Genomic DNA, 19845 nt, shown 5'->3' on the forward strand with positions numbered 1-19845 from the left:
AATTTTTTTATAATTTCCAAAAATAGATTATAATTTTTTAGTGTTTTTTTAATTTTTAAGTTTATATACTTTTTGGGTTTTAATGATTTTTAACATTTTAAAGTGATTTTTTTCTTGACACGCTGTACTGGTTGATTTAATTTTTTTTTAACGGTAAATTTGGGTTGGGTAACAGAGATTATTGGGACAAATTGATAACAAAAATAAAGTAGAAGGGTCAAACCGATAAAAAAAATAAAAGTAAAATAGGGGGTTAGTTAAAAGTGGTATTAAGCCCAACAAATAAATTTTAAAACTGTCAAAAGTACTACAAAACTCTGATTGAGAAACCATTCAATTCTTCTCATCTACAACACCAAATTGCCCTTTTTTTAAGTTCCCTTCTCTGTGATCATCATTCGGGAAAAAAAAACACGAAACTGAAAATCTTCCATTCTGCAAAACTGAAAGTTCTGATTCAGGGTTAAACCCAGACTTGGTCTACTCTCTCTCTCAACCATGGTTTCAATGAAGTTAGAGCTTCAAAGACCGAGTTTTTAAGCAGTAACCGGTTGCTTTTGCACGAAAGCAATTCCCTTTTCGATGCTGGCCTTTAATTCAGGCTTAAGAGCTTCCAAGGCCTTCTCTTCATACTCGGATAACCCGGAAAGGTCAGATGGAATCAAAGTTTCAATCCCTTTTCTTCCAAGCTTGATCCTAGATGCAAAAAATGGAAGATCGGTTAGGTCGGACTGCACGAAAGAGCACTCATAGACGTCTCCATCTCCATCCAGAGCACGAAGAGATGATTCAACAAATCTTGCTGCTGCATAAGCCATAGATAAGGTGGCAGACCCTGCACCAGCCTTTGCCTCCACAACTTCAGTCCCAGCATTTTGAATCCTAACAGTTAATTGTTCCACTTCTTCATTGGTAAAGTTAACAGAGGGTTTCGTCTTTGACAGAAGAGGTAAAATGGTGATACCAGCATGTCCCCCGACAACTGGAACATCCACATCAATGAGCTTAAGGTTTTTCTTCTGAGCAACAAATGTGTTAGCTCTCACAACATCCAATGTTGTAACACCGAAAAGCTTCTTTGGATCGTAAACACCCTTCTGCTTCAGGACTTCGGCAGCAATTGGTACTGTGGAGTTAACTGGATTGCTAATAATATGGATGAAGGCATCGGGACAATTATCAGCAACCGCCTCAACCAAGGTCTTCACGATGTTGGCATTGATGTTGAAGAGGTCATCACGAGTCATACCAGGCTTTCTTGGAACTCCAGCAGGAATAACCACTACATTTACACCTTTCAAACAATTTCCTAATTCAGAAGCACCAGTGAAATCCTGAACTTGAGACGGAGTATTACAGTGACTGAGGTCCGCAGCAACTCCCTTGACATTTGCTATATCATAGAGGTTCAGGGCTGAAACTAATGGAGACATCTTGATTAGAAGGGCTAATGGCTGACCTATCCCTCCAGCAGCTCCAAGTATTGTCACTTTGTAAGATGCCACAGGCTGTAGACCATACTGAGACTTCTGGTTTGCTTTCTGTGCTTTTGGTACAAATGAGCCTCTAAGAGCGGCGCTGCTTTCCTTGCCGAAGAATGAGGACTCTGATTCACAGTTCACATATGTTGCTGCCTTGAGGCCACTAAAACTTGCAAGTGAATTTGGGGAGGTGAACCTCGCAACAAAAGGTTTAGATTGTGGAAGTGGATTCCCCCTGCTTCCAAAGGAGACAGTCGACCCAATTGAGAACGTTCTTGCTGATGTTGTCGCCATCTCACACTATAAAACAGGAAAAAAATGTAAAAATGATGGTTTAAAACCAGATATAAGGTAATATAATTATAATCAACAAGCTGAACGACTCACATCCAAATGAACAAATGCAAAAGCAATACATGATATGCATATAAAATTCATCATTGAGTGTTTAAAGAGAAGTAGAAGGAAAATGTCTAATAGTGCTATCATGCATTTAAACCAAAAGGCTCAAATTTTTAGCAGGGCCTTCCATGCAACAAAAGTTATCAATTCTTTTTTCCCTTCATTTCAAATCAAAATGAGCAATGACTATTCTCTTCTTACACAAGATCCCCATTTGTCACTTGGGAAAGTTAGATCATCGAAACCATGTAGATAAAATACCAATGATCCCATTGCTTTTGCAGCACATGTCTAGTTAACAACAAATATATTCAAAATGACAAATGAGGCTTCTTTACTACATAAACTCGGATGCCGTTGAGTGGCCGTGTTCTTTCTATTCATTATATTTGGTACGTTATATGAACTCTTCATTTTCCTAAAGTACTCGAATGAGGCTACAAAGTCATGATCCTTGGAATATACCAAAAATGTTAGAAGAAAATTTAAGCATGCTCATGTCATACACATACATGAACATGACATTTACCCCCAACTCCAGGTAACATAGCATATTCCTAATATAATTTTCACAAACTTGAAATAAAAAATAATGTCAAAGGGATCATATGTCACTTATCCATAATCCTTAAATCTTGGGTGTAGAATCCTGGAATTTCAGTATTGAGGACCATTTTATATATCATTAAAACCACTTTCACCAACAACATAGCATATTTTGCAGGAGATACACAAAATGCATACATTTCTATATTTATATATAAATGAATAGAAATCTCAAGCTCCAATCTGAAAATGAAAGAAAATAGCAATTAAATACAGAAAATGATAGAATCAGATCTAAGCAATTCTACACCATTAGTCAATTACTAAGAAAAATTAGAAAAAAATGAACATCTTAAACAGTACAATGAGAATCAGAAACAAGAAAAGAAAGCAAGATAAATAAACAAAATCTATAGCTTAGATTTTATGAATAATAACCCCGTATGAAGATAAAAAATGAAAAAAAAAAACCGAACCTTCAAGATCTAAATAAAGAGAGAGCTAGCTTGAAGGAAACGAGTAATATATAAGAAAAGTGGACTTTTTTTCCTTTATTATATGAAACTCCACTAATGAAGTTAGAAGAAAGCACCAAAAATTTCAAATCCCACCAACTCTTTTATCTTCTTCTTCTTCTTCTTCTTCTTCCTGTCAGTGTACCAACTACACCGGCGCTCTTTGAAAAGAATCTACCGAACAAATGCTTTTTTTTTTTGTTCTTTTTCTTCAAAGCGAAATCGCGACCGATGGTTGAGTTGACCCTTTCTACGGCTAAGATTAAAGTTTGCCTCTGATACAGATATCATGTAAAACAAAACCGGGTAAACTACTTCATTAGTTACTAAATTATTCGTAAAATTTTGTTTTGATTACTTAATTAAAAAAGTTACAATTTGGTCACTAGATTATTCGAAAGTTTTTTGTTTAAGTCGTTGAATTATTTAAAATTTTTTATTTAAATCACTAGATTGTTAAGTTTTTTTTTAAGTTCCACCAACAAGCTTCAAGTAATGATTCGATGATTGTACACTGAATCAGTACCTATAGACGAGTAGAAGAACATAACTTAGATCCAAGTTGATCTGATTGGCAGTATTGAAAATCGAAGGAAAAAGCTATTTGAATCTTAGTTCATTGATTCATGATGTCCAAAGCTATTTAATGAAAAAGACAAATTGTAAAAGAGAAGGGAAAAAAGAGCTCCCTTTTACTGGTGCAGGCAGTGCAAATAGAAAAAGCCATATAACATCAATTGTAACAACTCGGTAACTTAAATGAAAATTTTTGAATAATTCAATGACTAAATTGTAACCGTTTTTTAGTTAAGTGACCAAAACAAAAATTTATCCATAGTTTAGTGACTAATGGTGTAGCTTACCCAACAAAATTTTAGAAACGAAAAGGGTAAACTACATTAATAGTCACCCAACTATGGTTTTTTTTTCTTTTTAATCACCCAATTATTAGTAAATTTCTTTTTGGTCATCCAACTATGAAAATTTACAAAATAACCACTCAACTATTCAATTTATATTTTCTAGTCACCAACTAGCTAACATAAAACTGAAAACACCCAAAAATATAAAATAGTTGGGTGACCAAAAATATAAAATAAAATAGTTGAGTGACCATTTTGTAACTTTTATTATTGGATGACCGAAAAAAAAAAAATAATTAAGTGACTACTAATATAATTTATCCAAATGAAAAATAATAAGGGTTAGGAGTGAAATTGTCACACCTATTTGTTTATAACAAAATGTTTCAACTTTTATTTTATTATTTAAAATTATTCTTCATAAAAATTGAAAAAAACTTAAAAAATTTAGTTCTTATAATAAATTTCAATTAAATAATATATTTAAAGTAAGTAGGTCAAAGTTTAAATTTTTTGATAAATATCAATTGTAATATTTTAATTGAAACTAAAATTATATATTTATACACAAGTATTGTATATAATATTTAATGTATCAGAATTTGTATAAAAAATTATATTAATTTATTTTCAAAAAGCTATTTAGTAAAACCGTACAAAATATATAAATACGAGTAAATTAATATATACTAAATTATGATGCATTCATGATGTCATGATGTGATTGATCTATAAATAAATTCATAAAAAAATAATAAAAAATAATTATTTAAAAAAATTAAAACCTCAATTGATTCTCAACCTAATCCGTGAAGCTTCATGGTTGGTTGCAATCCACAAATGAAAGGTTGGGTGTTGGAGATCTTTTAATTCCAATTCTAGACCATGATAGTGGAAACCACCGGAATTCCTCTTTAAAAATCAAAACACCTCAACCTATCAACCATTTTTAATCATGCCAATTTCCATGCAACAATTATATTAATTAATTCTATGCTGCTTCTCTGCTCCAATTACTCCTTTGAATTTGATTATTGAAATTTTATTATTAAATAATAACTTGAATTAATTTTTTTGAAAATTTATTCAAAACTTAACTCGCATGTCGTATATGTCCGTGGGTGATGATGATATATCGCATGAAATCCACACCAAATAATGATTCAGAAGCTTGAAACCCTCTCAGCAGAAGCATCCTGGGCAAAACTGTCCAAGGAAACATATTAAATCATCGACATAATATAATTCTTGGTCTTTAAATTTAACAATTACATTAACTTTAGTATTTATGTTTTTAATTTTTTTTTGAACTTGACAATTAGATTTATTTTAGTCTTTGAATTTAGATTCTATCTAGATTTGATGATGTGATTAGTGTTACTAGAACAAGATCAGATTAGACGGACCGAGAATTGATCGATGTAATAATTTGAACAAAGGGGTTGGACTGATTTACTCGAAAACTACTTGAAATTGGTACAAATTGAAAATCGAGACAAAATCAACGATTGAACAAATTGAATCGATTTAATATTTTTTAAACTTTTTAAAAAAATTTAATTATTTATTTAATTATTATTGGTCTAGTAATCAAATTGATGGAACTAATTGAATCGGAAATCGATGATCTAACTTGTTCGACCACTAGTTTAATTATTATAATACTGAATATAGCGCAATATCAAATTTATATATTTTTCAAGTTTAGAATTAAAAAGTTTGACGAAATATTTCCTATCAGATAAGTCAACACCAAAGTCCTCTTCAAGTTGTCTCCTTAGGCTACCGGCAAAGGCGATGTCAAGGCCAGAATCCTAGAGGATTTCACAAAGCCAAGCCACGAGATCTGAAATCCGACACGATTTCTATTTTTGTGAAGTATAAAATAAATTTGATTTCCTCGATTCTATTTCAAGGATTTCAAAAAATAAGAAGAAGATGGACACGTGGCGTAAAATTATTGGTAGGATTGATAAAAACAATGAGGGCACGTTTGGTTCGCTGAATTGGATTAGAGGTGTAATGGAATAGAGGTGTAATAGCAAATCAACTGTTTGGTTGAATGTAATGGAATAGAGGCGTAATAGTAATCTTGTGTTTGGTTGAATGGAATAGAGGTGTAATAGCATAATGGAAAAAACTAAAATGACTAGAATACCCTTAGCATAAATTTGTTTTGGTAAATGATTATTGTTATTGTTACTTAAGTTTTAATAAGATTATTATTATCAATAATAAATAATTTAATCATATTTAAACATAATTATTATTAAATATATTTTAATTAAAATATATAATTTAATAAAATTCTTAATAATTAGCAGAAATTTGTTTTGGTAAATTATTATTGTTATTGTTATTTAAATTTTAATAAGATTATTAATATCAATAATAAATAATTTAATCATATTTAAACATAATTATTATTAAATATATTATAATTAAAATATATAATTTAATAAAATTCTTAATAATTAATATTCTTATATGAATTTACTCAAATCATAATATATGATCTTGTAAAATATAAATTAACATAATTATTATTAAATATATTATAATTAAAATATATAATTTAATAAAATTCTTAATAATTAATATTCTTATATGAATTTACTCAAATCATAATATATGATACTATAAATGAAAATTTGAAATAATTAATATTAAATATATTTTAATTAAAATATATGATTTAATAAAATTTAAAATAATCGTAACTAATAAATTATATTTTATGAATTTGTATAATTTAAAATAATAATTATTACATATAATTTAATAATTAATATTAAATTTCATAAAATTCTTGATAATAAATTTTTTATATGAATTTATACAATTTAAAATAATTAATATTAAATATAATTTAATAGTGATATATAATTTCATAAAATTCTTAATAATAAAATGTTCTTATATGAATTTACTAAAATCAATATATAACTTGAAAATTATATTCGCATAAACATAATTAACTTATATTAAGAAAAGGTTAGATGAAAATGAAATTGTACATCATAATCCATATGTTATATAGTTTTACAACATCAAAAGTTTGAACATTGATATTTAATGGTGAGAAAGAAATCTTCTTACCCATTCCAATCAGCAAATGAAGGTAAACTAAAGAAAACGATCATTTGAGTTGGATGATCGGGAATTTTACTCAAAGCATCATACCGCTGATCGTCGGTTAAACCTTCAATTGACCATAAGGCTGAATATAAATTTGAAGCTTTCTCTTCCATCTTTTGATGTTCTTCTGACTTCTGCTGAACTACCACCTCGGAGGCAATACTCCTACTGATTTGATCGCCAACGGCCTGGATTTTTTCCCCCAACAAAGTGGCAGCCTCATCAAATGAAGAATACACATTATCACGAGCATCAGATTTCTTCTTTCTCTTGTTTGAAGATGAGGAACCCCCTTGGTCTCTATCTCCTCGCGGATCCGTACCAGAAACATCCATGTCGTCTAAAGAGACGTCAGCTTCGCAGTCATAGAATGTGTTTCTCTCTTCATTCATATCTGTAGTACGTTCATCCTCAGCATGTATTTCTTCAAGAACATCAGCAGCTGTTTGAGCGTCTTTCCCAGTCGCCCGATCTCTTGCGTATATGGCAGTAAGCTGGTTGTAGTAAGGGAAAGAACGATGTCGAACCGAGAGGCTTTTTGTGACTCTAAAAAATGAGGAAATCATATTAGTTATAAGTTTTGTAAAAAAAATAAATACTTGAAATACATTTTACCTTTACATAGGATTCTAAATCGCATCTTCAAGAACAACGAAGTGCCTATGCTCGTCCCAACCAAAACCGCTATTGTTTTGGCCATTAAGCATGTCGTAGACGACTGACCATTCCCTTTTTAGGCACCTAATCCGAGATTCAATATTTGGCTTCACCTTCAACATTGCTCTTGGTAAGGTCTTTTCTAGCATTTTTTCTAGCTCGTTCAAATAACCGGCCTTGAACCCGGTATCAGTATTAAATGTTCCTACATTGTGCAAATCCACCATGCAAGAAACCAAGGCTGCATCTTCTTCTGGAATCCATTTTCTTTTGCTTCCTCGAGAAGCTTGAAAAGAAGCATGTGATTGTGGAACACCTGAGATAATTATCTTAAGAAAAAAAAAACAAATTAACATTATTTACTGTTTTTAATATCATGAATCAAAAGGTGAACAGTTTATAATATTATATCGTTAGTTCAATATCATGAATCAAAAGCTCAATACTAAATTTAATGAAATAACAAATCTTTGAATGAAAAGATAATTAAATTATAATTCAACAAAGTTTAGTACAATACAAAATTTTATTCAAACACCACCAAAGTTTCATAAACTAGATACATAAAATAACATCAACAAATTAATTGTAACTCAATTTGTCCCTAAACCTAACTAATTTCTAGATGCTTGCCATTCATCGAACATTTGGTTGGCTAGTTCCATCCTCCAAGTAGTCCAAGCATCCGATGGATGAATATTTGTGATATTCTGTTCATCGTCATCCACCACATTAGTAGGTAATCCTTCTCCCACCTCCGCTTCAATGGGATCAATACTCATATGGGTTCGAATAAAATTATGGAGCAAACAACATGCAATAATAATTCTATTGTGCACCCTTACAGGATAAAACGATGGACTCCTAAGTATTCCCCATCTAAGTTTTAATAAGCCAAAGCATCTTTCAATGACATTACGTGCTGCGACATGTTTCATATTAAAAAACTCTTGCGGAGAACTTGGCTGATAACCCTGACGCCACTCGTTCAGATGATATCGCTGTCCTCTAAATGGTGCAAGAAATCCCTCACAATTTGTGTATCCAGCATCAACTAGATAATAACAACCTATAAAATAAATTTTTTAATAAATGATTAATTCAGCACACAAAGTTTGATCTTAATGAATAATTCAAATTCCTCTAACTATACACTTTACCATGAGGAACTTTTAGTCCATGTCTTCTACTAATGGCATCTCGAAGCACCCGTCCATCGGCAACTGAACCTTCCCAACCAGGAAGAACATAAACAAATTGCATCTCAGGTGTACAAACACCTAGCATATTTGTTGCTATGTCACCTTTTCGGGTTCGATATCTAGGTTTATCAACTGTTGGCACCCTAATCTTGATGTGGGTTCCATCAAGAGCACCTAAGCAATTCTATATCACATGATATAAAACCTTGAGTTAGAATACTAATTTAAATCTAAGTCAACTAAATGTTGTACAAGCTATATATAAAACTCAGTCTAATACCTTAAACCATTTCCACCTTGTGTCAGAAGAATCGGCTGTAATTGGCTCCGGCTTTTTAAATAAGACATCTTGTAAGCGTATGACAGCATTTAAAACACTATGAAATGCTCTGCTAACAGTTTTCCCGGACCTTCTAAAGTGATGCTTGATAACTCGATTTTTCAGGTGATGGGAGATGATATGTAAAAACATTGCTACTTGCTCATCAACAAGCATGAACCTTGACGACTTCAATCCCCCTATCGATTCTAACATCTCACAGTTTAAAAAAGGCAGTTCTATTCATCCTAACTTGTTCAATACAAGTCTCGTCACTAGCATATACAAGCCTCTTCACATAATCCCGTTTTGCATAAAAATCTAAGGTATAGGACCTAATCCTTGGTCTATAAGTCTGTAGGCTAAGGCTGGCACCCATTCTAAATAAGAACAACGCAATTCTACAGATTTCCAACCATATTGTCAATGCAAGACCAATTCTTTTACGCCTCACACTTTGTGCAATTAAAGGCAGACGAGCCATTCTTCGCAACATATTAAAATTAGAACACACTATCAATGAATTGAAGTTGCAATTACACATTATCAAATAAAATAAACAATACAAATTTAGAACACACGAAGCAAAAAATTATCTACTAAATGATATCGTTGCAACAAAGTTAGAGATTTTGGTTGGCCAAATTTTTTAACAAAAAAATCCTAAAAGGATTAAATTGTATTACTAAATAATTAGAAGGTTTAATACTGCAATAAATCTATTTTATTCAAGGAAGCTAGATCCTGCTTGCCCTCCCTTATATTAACTATAGTAATTAAGGTATCAAAACTTGTTTATTTTGTAAAGCAACAAATTTTGTGGTATGATTGAGAAAAATATTTTGTTAAGCAACAAGGTTTGGGTTTGTTTTAGTACTTTATTTAATAATAATGTTAATTGAAAAATCATACATACGACTCCATTTTATGATTTCACATTATTGACCACTTTGAAAACAAATTTATATATAATTTTCCTTATTTTAATTATTAAAAATGGTTCAATAAATATGAATTTGGAGACCCAAGTTTAATTAGATTTTCTTCACATGGTAGGTTCAAATGTGAAAATATTTTCTAAGCAACATTATTTATTTTTATAAGAATGAGGATTTTCTTTAATAATCTTCTTTCTCTTGTTTTAAAACTTTTATAACATTTTAAATTTAAATTTCTTTATTAAAATATTAAATTTCTTGATTTTTAATAAAATATTCAAGTCCTTATTTTAAGTATTGATTAGTCTTTATTTTAATAAAATATTAAAGTCCTTAATTTAATTATTGATTAGTCCTTATTTTAATAAAATATTAAAGTCCTTATTTTAATTATTGATTAGTCCTTATTTTAATGAAATATTAAAGTCCTTATTTTAATTATTGATGTAATTATTTAAAATCAAATGAATCAACTAAAAATTTATTAATAATCGAGTGCTTATTTATATAATTTAGCAAAAATATTATAGAATACAACTTATTTTAAAATATATATTTTATCAAGGAATGTTTAATTTTTTTTGAATTTGATTTTCCGAGTTACAAGATCCCATTAGCTATAAATAATATATCATTTTATCTATTATATTAGAATTTTAACTTCCACTCTCAAAATAACTTTGATTATTATTTATGATTAATAAAATATAAACTTAAATATTAAAGATAATGTGACATTAGGAAAACCAAAGAGACAAATTTGTATAATATGGAATCCATTATAAACATAAAAGGCCCTATCTATTTTGTTGATTTTCATTCACTGGCATTCAATATTCATAGTTGAATTATATCAATCACATCTTATTTATATAGAATTAAATGCGGATTATGATCCCATTTAATTTCAAATTTATAATATTCTTTCGATTATTTGAAAATCTTAAACAAAATATCCGACATTAACGTACTAATAAATTACAACTTTACTAGTATATGTTAATGGACTTCAAATATTTTATTTTCATATGGAAATATAGTTCTTCTTTTGTACTTTTTAAAAACTGTTCAAAGAAATTTACCAAAACAACCAATTTACTCATATTTCATATTAGAAAGGACCTTTATAATTCTTTTAGTAAAACTTCAACATTCTCGAAGATAAATGTAATATACTTGAGTTGAATTCAAATAGTAATAAGTTTAAATCGAAATTAACTCATCGATGTTCGACACAAGCAGTTTATAATCAGTTTATAAATTTTTAGCACCGAAATTCGACCGATTTTAATTGGTGTAAATGAAAACATATCATCAATCACATGTTTTGATTTAATCTCCATTTTAGCAAATAAGAAAAATCCAATTTTTATTTTAAGATCTAAATTTATTATTATCTTAATTCACTTATATAAATTTACTATCAATTATTATTAATAGTGAATTATCAACCAAACGGTTTAATCGCGTGTATCTCATGTATCTAAGAACACAAATAATGAACATGTCACGCAAGTAACTCGTTTTCGTCACTAGCATATCCATTTTCATATTCTCTTGACTAACAAATCAAGAACAAATCAAGTAAATTGTTTTCATATTCTCTTGACTAACATAAACAAATTCAATTTCAAGAGACAATCAAAACAATTTCCAGCAGACAATCATAACAATTTCCAGAGACAATCAAAACAATTTCGAACAAATCAAGAACAATATCAAAACAAATGCAACAATTTCAGTTTCATCTTCTAGTCACTAACAAATCAATACAAATCAATAACATTGTCCAGCAGACTATCAAAACAATTTCCAGAACAAACCAACAAAATCGAAATCGCCTATAAATTCTTCAAATATGAAGCAAGCAATCTAATATTTCCAGTCAAACAGGCTGACTTTGAATAGAAAACCATGGTCACACACATCTTAAAACAATACAAGGCCTGTTACATTAAAATATATAAATCCAAAACTGCTAAGATATATAAATCTAAATGGCAATGGCCAAAACTGCTAAGATTTAGCTTTTATTTTATGCAAAATGATACAATATAAATAAAACTTTAAACTGAAGCCAACAAATTTTGACATCTAAGCTAAGGGATCAAAGATTAGATCCATTTTGTCCACTACTTTTGAGACCATGCATGCAATGCATGTATATCTACCCCTCCCTACACCAAAAACCATATATGCTAAAATGCCATTAAAGTCTAATCGCCTATTTCTTTCCCATTATTTATCATATTTACAAGATTTAATCAAACATAAGCAAAAATCGATGAAATTAATCCCAGCACTGTATCTTCCTGTGCTAAATGATGAATAACATAATAAACGGAATCAATGATAATAGAGACCGAGATAACAAATCTATATTTCAATCATATACATGCACAACAGATGAAGATAAACATCTCTTTTACTTCAATGATATATGATGACTCAAAGGGAAATAAACATCAATAGAAAATAAACAGCAATAGAAACATGCAATCGGGGAAACTAACTCAGATCGACTTGATCGGGGCAGAGATATATGAAGAACAACCTGTAATCGGAAAAGGGGAAACCGATTAGGTTAACAGTGCAATAATCGATGAAGAAGTCACTGCACTAACAAGGCAGTGATTCGAATCTGCTAACATGCAGGAAAAAGCTAAAGACACTACAAGGCAGCCATTGAAACTAATTACAGAGAGAAAAAGAGAGTTAGAAAAGAAAAGAAAAGAAAAAAGAGAGTTGAAACTCATTACAGTGATTCGAAACCTTTACCATTCAGTTGCAGTAACCTGGAGACCCACCAACTGAGAGCAATCGAAAGAGTGATAGAGAGAACAAGAAAAGAAAAAGGTCGACTGGTTGAGAAGGCAATCGAAAGAGTGGCAGAGAGAAAAAGAAAAGAAAAGAAACGGAGGGAGCAAATCGGCAGAAAAGAGGCGTAATGGACTGGGAGCAAATCGGCAGAAAAGAAAAGCAAAGAAACAAGGAAGGAAATCGGATGAAGGAACAGAAGAGAAACAGAGGGGATCGGGGGAGGGTAAATCAGGGAGGTGATGCTGAATCGGTAGCTAATCTGGGCAAAAGAGGGGAATAGAAATCGGTGGTTTTCACCGATTAGGAAGGTAATGGATTACACGCGTATTACCAATACATCAAACCAAACATGCTGTGAATGTTAAAGAGGTACTTACCACTTTGGCTCATGGTTTACAACTTTCGGTACCAAATCACCTTTTAGTAGTAATGATTAAGAAAATGGGTGAGTTCAGGGAATTCAAGTCATCATTTTTAGGTTGGAGTATTACTAGGCTCAAATCTCATCAGCTTTTTCCAACTTCAGCTTCTTTTGAGTTGGAGTCTTTTTATGGGTTCTATTGGTATAAAACTAAACCTAAAAAAATATTGCGTATAAATTTCGGGTAAAATTAAATTAAATTAATTAGTCAATTGAATTTGATTAATTGATGAATGAAAAAAAAAACTCAAATGAACATCAGATAAATCTCAATGGAAGAACTGACCAAAACTACAGTTAAAGCTGTCCTTTTTTCAGCTTTCTCTCTTTTCTTTTTGACATTTGTGGCACACTCCAAAACTTTTTTTAAAGCCGACTAAACATACTATCCCAATACTCGTATATATTAGAGCGAGCAGTTTTACGGTACACTCTAAAAGTATACTAAAATATTAAACGTTTAATTAATACCAAAATTTTTAACAAAAGCAATAAAAATTTTGGTACGTGCCAATATCAAATTTTCTAACAAAAAATATAAAATTTTTAATAAATATTAAATATTTATGTTTGCGATGAGAGAATTTTTGCTATTAAAACACACGACTAAAGGGCCAAAAGCCATGAGGCACCCACATAATGGGACCTTGGGCCCACACCAAACAGGTTCGGGTTGTTTTGCATTCGGATTATTTTACATTTCAATATAACTTATTAATTTATTATTAAAGAATATGAAATTTTGAAATAATCATTATTATTTAAATTCTAAAATACATGTTATATGTATCCATATTTGATGACATAAATTATATGTTTGAAGTGTAAAATTTTAGATCTAAGTTTTATTAACTAAAAAAGTATTTATCTCGACTAATAAGAGTTTACACCCTATTTTTTTCCCTTAATGTAGTTTTGGTTTTATAATCTCTCTAATTATTTTATTAATAGTTGGAATAAGAAACATATAAATATTTTAGTTCCAAATCATCTAAATTAGGAATTAAATGGTCTAATATAAATTTATGTTCCATGATTAGAAGCTATAAAATTATGCGATTAAAATGGAAAAGAACTAAAAAATTAGATACTAATATCATAGAGGTTTTCTGTTTGTGTTCTAAAATTACTATTTCAAATAAACAAACAAATAATTCTATTATAATTTTTAAAAAATATTTAATTATTTTATTTTGATTACTAAATTTGGCTTTGGGTTTGTTTCGGATTTGAATTTTTTTGGGTTTCCACTTTTACAAGGATTTTTTAATTTTTTTATAAAATTGAATTTAAACACATATGGCATCAAAGAAGAGAAAATCAGCCTCTTTTGTACCAAAAATGGCACAAACGAAGGAAAAGAAATGGTAATTAAGAAAGTGAATGCTTAACACATCATACTCCACTTGGCTCCACTACAAAGCACATTTAAAATCTGGCTTAGAGATGGATATTTACTAGGGTTTTGTGAGTGGTTCACCTACAAAGTTCCTTTCTAATCAACATTTAAATAAAAATATGATGGATTTTTCAGTATTTTACTCCAATGTGCTCTTTTCTTTTACCAGATTAAGTGTAATCACAAGCACTTTTTACGGTAAAGGTTGAACAAATTTGGGTTGGCTACCACCATTGCTCCACTTCACTTGTTTACATCATTATCTTACCAAGAATTGTTTATTTAAATATGAGTAGTGTTAGTCAGATAATCTATCTGAACCAGAGAGTCAAGAAGAGAGAGGAGATTAAAGAAGGTAGAAGAATAAAGATGATAAAATTGATGCACCTCTTTCGTTCGTGTTTAAGTTTATACAATGGTTATAGGATTATGTGACCGTCGTATTAACATATCAAAGCTCATGGATGAGAAGCTAATCTCTTTTTGGAAAGGAAGAAATAGAATCAATTCCATCATTTTCATTCTTCGACCTCTTTCTCTCTCCTCTTCCTTTCATGACTCTCCGTCTCACACTAATGAACCGACCTCATCCCTCATTTTCATTCCTTTCCATTATGATCCTTGGTATCAAAAAGTACAAAAGTATGGTGTACGACGGTTCGAATGGAAAGAAAATGTTTAGAAATTGATCCAACACATTGAACAATCAAAGCAGAAGAAATGAACAGATTTTGCAGCACCAAAATCAAACGACCAATTATCATTTTTTTTAAAGTCAGATTAATTGGTGATTTGCAGTTAATAGTCCATCTCAAAAAAACTATAATATGGAGGATTATCAATTGGTTTTAAAGTATCTAAACATTCATGCTATTGCCAGAAACTTACTTCCCAACTCTGAAAACAGACAAGAAACAAAGAAACAAATTTAAGAAGCAATAAAATGAGAGATTATGGACCAAAAGCATTGTTTTTAAAGGATTATACTATGAGAAAACATACATCTACACTCAACAATCGGCACATCTGCCAAATTGTGGCCTTGGAGTGTGACGATTATTAGCTCCTGAACCTGGATAATCATTCAACTCCATAAAAACCCTTCCTTCCTTTGAACTTTTCTCTGCAATTACCTATGAAAAAACAAAAAAAACGATGATAACCCATCAAAGGTTTGATTCACAAGATTCAAGCCTTTTAAACTGGTTTTGTTTATACCGGGTGAGGATTCTCTGGAACATGATGAACTTGAGGTCCATGCACCAAGCTTTCGATTCCTTCAAAGCAAAAACATGAACATATTAGGGCATGGGGAAGATGATTAATTTATAACAATAATAAAGAGAAGAGATAAAAGGGTATGATTTATAGACGATTTACTTGTAACCGAGACTGCATTCAAGCTTATAATATGAGAAAACCCTAACAAAACAAGGAATAGGTGAAAGAGAGTTCTTTCCATGGCTGACTTGCTTTCTTAGCTAGCTATAACAGTCTTTTCTTGTCAACAAACTTCAGCTTTGTGTACATATAAAAAAGCATCACACGTAATATATACTTTTACATCATAGACTTTTCTAGACATTTATGATGATGGTGATGATGATAATGGAAGCAGGTAATAATTAAACCATATTCCAAAGTCAACTCGTTTCCAGTTTCATGAATGCTTTTAGAACCCACTCGTTTATCAACCTTTCAGAAACCACATTGTAGTAAGAGTTTAAATCTGATAATATGATTGAGAGAAATAGCCTTTATGAATTGTGAAATATGAAGATGAAATCTGTGTAAGTCTTATATACCTTTAATAAATAATAATATGATATGATACATTGTGGAAAATATAAAAATTATAGATAATTATTAATAATTTTATTTAAACTTAATTAAATATTAAATTTAATTATTATAAATAAATATTAATAACTCTCCAAGATTTTAAATTTAAAATTTAAGGTTTAAGATATTAAATTTAAAAATTTAACATTTATTTATAATTAATTGATGGAAATTATATTGAATCCATAAAAGTTTTGAAAAGATGGAGCACAATGTAAAAGTAGAAGGTGACCAAAGAATGATGTTGTGGCAGACAACATTTAAAGGTCTATATGGTGGACATTATCATTAGTATTTAATCATTTGGCCTTTCTAAAGTGTTGTTTCTTTAAATTTAGGTTGATTTGTTAGGTTATTATTATTATTAATTAGTGATAATTATATTATTTTATTTAAATTTAATTATAAATATATAAATATTAATTCAAAAATAATTATTAATATATTTCTAAAGTATGATGAATTATTAGAGATTAAAATTAAATTTTCGTGTTATAATAATTTTATATTAAATTTATGCAAAGAATTTTTCTTTTTGAGGAGAAAATACTTATGAAAACTTTATTCCATGAATTGAACCAGCATAATCATTAAAGCTTAATAACTTAATATCATGAAGAAGAAAAAGGTAAGAAATACTCTCAAAGTTTCAACAACAAAATGATTTAGTTCAATAAAATTTAAAATTTTGAATAAAAAAATAAGTAGAGTAATTTTTTAAAAAAAATAATATATGATTATCAAAAAATAATATGTCATGAGATTCCATGTACCATATCAATATCAACTAAGAACTTGCACTAAACATAAACCTAAGACCTAACCAAAGACACCAACATAAACTCAACATGTACCCCAACACCTAAAAAGTTACTGAAGATCCAAATTAAGCCTACACACATGTAAAGCAAACTAGTATCCCTCAATATTTGACTCCTTGTTCAAGCTCAATCAATCCCCATTGTCTTCACTCACCCAAACTAATGGATTAGCTCTATGCTGTCCAGATTTTGCAAGTCCATCTAGATCCCTTAAGAATAGTCTTTAGTATCCAATTTTTATCGAAGGGAATTAAACCAAAATGGCAGCATATGCATTTTTATACTGCCTTGGAACATAATCTTGTCGTGAGACCCAATTGATCACATTCTCACTATCTGACTCTAGTATAAGATTAACCATCTTGATGCCAAGAATATTTCAATAGCCTCTTTTGCAACAGGAAGCTGTAGAAGACTTTAAAATGCCTCGCCCTTCACATTACAAAGCAGGCCTCCGATCCCAACTATCTTCTAACTATAATTCACTGAACCATCCACATTAAATTTCAGAAATCCTTAGTCTTCCACATGACAACATTTCTTTTTCTTTTCTCTTATTCCAAGTTTGAGGATTGCCAATGCTTGTTGATATTGAAGGCCATTTTACTTGGAACCACCAAGCAGATAAAATTTCTTTATTATCCAAGATGCAGTAAGACTGCTACTAACAAACAATGTATCAATTACAAACATTCAACCCTGTAGCACTGACATATGATCCCCCGGTCCCTGCACAATTGAATATTCACAGTATCAAGAGTATTAATATTCTTCCTCCATAGCCTAATCCGTACAACGTCCTTGACGGACTTCAAAATCTCAGTTTCTGTAACCCAAGCTCCTTTAAAATGCCTTCAATTCCTCTCTATCCATATCAGATAAATGAATGCATTCCATGTTAATTTCAAAATAAAAAGTAAGCAAAGATTGCCCCTTAAGACGAGAAATTACCCACTGAATCTCCTGACTCCAACTCATGGCCTCTCTATGAATATGACAGATATTGAGAACACCCTTCCATACATTTTCGCATATCCACATCCAAAGAACAAATGATCTCCTCTTTCAACTTCCCTTCTGCAAAAACTACAAGAACTGTTAATGTTAAGTCCTCTAGAAGCAAGTCTTTGCTTGGTTGGTAATCTATCTAAAAGAGCCATCCAAGCAATCAATGAATGGTTAGGAATGTGCATCTGGAACCAGCATACCCTAGCTAGTGCAACAGTATCGTCCGTACCTTTCCCGAAGTACCTCCTACACATTTGATTAATTTTCTAAAGAACAACTTTCGGCAAAATAAATCGTCTACACCAATAGTTTTGAACTTGAAAGAGAACAGACTGAATAAGTTGCATTCTCCCTGCATAGTTAAGCATCTTAGCACTCTAGCTATTTATTCTTGTTAATATCTTCTCTAACAAAGGAGTACAGTCCCTCATACTCAATTTTCTCCCAAGTACCTCACAGGCAACTCCCTTATTTTGAAACCTGTGATACTACCCTCAAGCTCCTCCCTAGATATACCAAAGCAAAGGTTTCACTCTTAGAAAATTTTAACTGAAGGCCCGACATCTTGTAAAACTGATCCAAAACACACCTAACCCCAACTACTGAATCCAAAGAACCCTTAGAAAAAGTCAGTAAATCATCATCCAAAGGAAGGTGAGTCATCTTAATTTTTTAGCGTTTCGATAAAGCTTAAAGATCCCCCTCTTAATTGCAACATCCAACAACCTAGACAACACATTCATAGCAACAACCTAGATAACTTAAAGATCATCTCGAATGTTTGTCTTTTACTCCGTGGGGAACCACCATCTCACTAAGATCATCTCAAACATCACCATCATCATCTCACAGATCATCTTGGGAATGTTTCGTGTTCACTCGCTCACCCTATCAGCATCTCCCACTCTTGAAAATTGTCGCTGCGGTCCAGGAACGTTTCTGCCCTCAACAATTATGATTTGGATATTTTGAGCATATTATTTATTATGTTTTCATGAATAGCAAAGGAAAAGACAAAGCCTTAGATTGAAGGAATAACTGGTTTAATTTTGTTAAGCTCAAGAGAATTGTAAGTGCTCATTTGAATTTTTACTTACCTGTTTAATAAATATATAAAATGGTGCCATATCTTAGAATATGTAGCCAAAGATGGAAAAAGGTTGAAACGTTTGATAAAAACTAAAGAATTGATGAAATTTGTTATAAAAAGAAGGATGTGGATATAGATAATTATAGTTTTAAGTCAATGTTTCAATAATAAATAAATTAAGAATGTGTATTGAATTGGTATGATATATTTGTAATGAGATTTGTATAATTATTTATATGAGTCAACATTTGGAAATTGTGATGTTATATGTTTGACATGTTTATGATGTGATTTATTTTGAATACAATATAAGTATATGCTTATTGTGTATTGAATTGATTAATGAGAAATGGTTATGATATGATTGTCATTTCAATAAGAAA

The 19845-nt window shown here is 30.5% G+C and overlaps 3 protein-coding genes across 4 annotated transcripts; all 3 read right to left on the reverse strand.

The window, feature by feature from the left end:
• Positions 1–253: 253 nt before the first annotated feature.
• Positions 254–3182, reverse strand: LOC105787934 (malate dehydrogenase, chloroplastic). Of its 2 annotated transcripts, none has more exons than XM_052633704.1 (2): positions 3041–3182; positions 254–1781 (listed from the first exon to the last, which is right to left on the reverse strand). In XM_052633704.1, exon 2 carries the CDS (start codon positions 1773–1775, stop codon positions 537–539), a length of 1239 nt encoding a protein of 412 aa, XP_052489664.1. In that variant the 5' UTR covers positions 1776–1781; positions 3041–3182; the 3' UTR covers positions 254–536. The 2 variants fall into 2 exon arrangements, with proteins under 2 accessions (XP_052489664.1, XP_012469997.1); XM_012614543.2 differs by having other exon boundaries at positions 2906–3123.
• A 4961-nt stretch (positions 3183–8143) lies between these two features.
• LOC128042607 (protein ALP1-like) lies at positions 8144–9602 on the reverse strand. The gene is made up of 3 exons (XM_052634049.1): positions 9085–9602; positions 8763–8988; positions 8144–8671 (listed from the first exon to the last, which is right to left on the reverse strand). The coding sequence occupies exons 1-3, from the start codon at positions 9337–9339 to the stop codon at positions 8217–8219; spliced, it is 936 nt and encodes a 311-aa protein (XP_052490009.1). The 5' UTR covers positions 9340–9602; the 3' UTR covers positions 8144–8216.
• Positions 9603–15543: 5941 nt separating this feature from the next.
• On the reverse strand, positions 15544–16428 carry LOC105787940 (hypothetical protein). The gene is made up of 3 exons (XM_012614553.2): positions 16082–16428; positions 15920–15978; positions 15544–15834 (listed from the first exon to the last, which is right to left on the reverse strand). The coding sequence occupies exons 1-3, from the start codon at positions 16161–16163 to the stop codon at positions 15712–15714; spliced, it is 264 nt and encodes an 87-aa protein (XP_012470007.1). The 5' UTR covers positions 16164–16428; the 3' UTR covers positions 15544–15711.
• Between the last annotated feature and the right edge of the window lie 3417 nt (positions 16429–19845).

The sequence above is a fragment of the Gossypium raimondii genome, chromosome 7 (genome assembly GCF_025698545.1).
Source record: "Gossypium raimondii isolate GPD5lz chromosome 7, ASM2569854v1, whole genome shotgun sequence".
Lineage (NCBI taxonomy): Eukaryota > Viridiplantae > Streptophyta > Magnoliopsida > Malvales > Malvaceae > Gossypium > Gossypium raimondii.

What these genes read in the sequence shown, in the direction of transcription:
- LOC105787934 (XM_052633704.1), bottom strand. Translation starts at nt 1,775, where the DNA reads ATGGCGACAACATCAGCAAGAACGTTCTCAATTGGGTCGACTGTCTCC.
- LOC128042607 (XM_052634049.1), bottom strand. Translation starts at nt 9,339, where the DNA reads ATGTTAGAATCGATAGGGGGATTGAAGTCGTCAAGGTTCATGCTTGTT. An exon ending in CAAGGTGGAAATGGTTTAAG is followed by an intron (nt 8,989 to 9,084) that starts GTATTAGACTGA and finishes CATGTGATATAG; the next exon opens with AATTGCTTAGGTGCTCTTGA. An exon ending in TGGACTAAAAGTTCCTCATG is followed by an intron (nt 8,672 to 8,762) that starts GTAAAGTGTATA and finishes TTTATTTTATAG; the next exon opens with GTTGTTATTATCTAGTTGAT.
- LOC105787940 (XM_012614553.2), bottom strand. Translation starts at nt 16,163, where the DNA reads ATGGAAAGAACTCTCTTTCACCTATTCCTTGTTTTGTTAGGGTTTTCT. An exon ending in GAATGCAGTCTCGGTTACAA is followed by an intron (nt 15,979 to 16,081) that starts GTAAATCGTCTA and finishes TTTGCTTTGAAG; the next exon opens with GAATCGAAAGCTTGGTGCAT. An exon ending in TTCCAGAGAATCCTCACCCG is followed by an intron (nt 15,835 to 15,919) that starts GTATAAACAAAA and finishes GTTTTTTCATAG; the next exon opens with GTAATTGCAGAGAAAAGTTC.